Genomic DNA, 1,411 nt, shown 5'->3' with positions numbered 1-1,411 from the left:
GTGTCGTGTGTGTGTCGTGTGTGTGTGTGTGTGTGTGTGTGTGTGTGTGTGTGTGTGTGTGTGTGTGTGTGTGTGTGTGTGTGTGTGTGTGTGTGTGTGTGTGTGTGTGCGCGCATACATGCGTGAGTGTGTGTGCGGGTGTGTGTAAATGATTATTGACCATGTTCCTTCCAGACGAAGGAAACGATGAACATGCTACTGTTCCACGGAGCCGGGAAGGAACCTGTAAAGAACCACATCACGGGCGTTCTCACGGACGGCCGGTTTTGCATTCACCTGAACTTCGGCGACCACGCGATGAACCACACGTTTAGCAAGATTGTCAGCGACGACGTGTGCGTGAACATCTCACCTCGTTCTCTCAATCTGTCTTGTCGGCTCTCGTGTTTTCCCGCGCGGTATATTATATCGTGTTTTGCCGTAAATGCTTTCGCGTTTTACCGCGAATACTCTCGCATTATCTCGATAATTTTATTGTGTGCTCCCATGAATGCTCTGGTGTTCTCTCGCAAATTCTCCGATACATTCATGCACTAGGTATATATATATAGAAGTAAAGCCACACACAAACTTAAATTTCAAACACATTCTATAATTTGACTTTGTTTATATATATATATATATATATATATATATATATATATAATATATATATATATATATGAGCCGAATATGAATATTAAGCCTCGATAGACTGCCCCACTGACTGCTGTGTTTCTATGATCGCGCACAGGTTATGAAGCTGCTCGCCACTCTAGCTCTGCTAGTCTGCCTCCTCTGCAGTCCGCTGAGAGGCGATGATGAGGCGGACGCAGAGAATGTCGACAGTCTACAAGATGTCGCCGCAGCGATAGAGATCCTCCCGGAGTTGGAGGGCGCTCTGGAAGAGAAACTGCCCGAGTTACTGGAAGATGATTCCATCCCCGATTTACCGAAGGATCTGCCCACCATCGAGCTTACCGATCCGCTACCCGACGTTCCTGCACCTCGCCTAGCCGACGTCCCGGATGGGGGACAGGAGGCGCCACCTGTGGATGCCGATGGTCTCATGCCGGAGCCCCGCCAGATGGCGACAACGGTCAGCTTTCTGCATCGCGGCTCGCACGCGCAGTACGCGCCCGACTGGGCGACCGTCAGCCACCGGCTGTACTACTTCCGTTTCCGGTCGCTGCTGCCGACGGCGCTGCTGATGTACGAGCGGTTCGCGGCGCCCCCTGGCGACGTGCCCGACTACTCGCTGACGTTGATGCTCCGCCAGGGGCAGCTGCACGTGATGTACAAGTACGACAAGGAACAGAGCGAGATCGTCTGCGGAAAAGGTGCGTTCTCGTTGCTAGGGGTAACCGCATCGGCGCCGCGTCGATTTATTATGATCTAGTTTAGATCTAGGCCCAGTATTACGGGGCTATTA

At 51.5% G+C, this 1,411-nt stretch overlaps 2 protein-coding genes across 2 annotated transcripts in view; both read left to right on the top strand.

Annotated features, from left to right (window-relative positions):
* LOC106809758 overlaps positions 1-537 on the top strand; it is an 11,629-nt gene extending 11,092 nt beyond the window's left edge. The window contains exon 7 of the mRNA XM_014812959.1: positions 175-537. Coding sequence (XP_014668445.1) covers positions 175-537 — 363 coding nt within the window. The remainder of the gene's footprint in view (positions 1-174) is intronic.
* LOC106809757 overlaps positions 1-1,411 on the top strand; it is a 43,076-nt gene that overhangs the window by 4,817 nt on the left and 36,848 nt on the right. The window contains exon 2 of the mRNA XM_014812958.1: positions 734-1,319. Within this exon, the coding sequence (XP_014668444.1) occupies positions 737-1,319 (583 nt within the window). The 5' untranslated portion in view covers positions 734-736. The remainder of the gene's footprint in view (positions 1-733; positions 1,320-1,411) is intronic.

This window comes from Priapulus caudatus, unplaced genomic scaffold (assembly GCF_000485595.1).
Source record: "Priapulus caudatus unplaced genomic scaffold, Priapulus_caudatus-5.0.1 Scaffold382, whole genome shotgun sequence".
Lineage (NCBI taxonomy): Eukaryota > Metazoa > Priapulida > Priapulimorpha > Priapulimorphida > Priapulidae > Priapulus > Priapulus caudatus.
The sequence above is the reverse complement of the archived record's forward strand: the minus strand, read 5'-3'. Positions and strand labels throughout refer to the sequence as shown.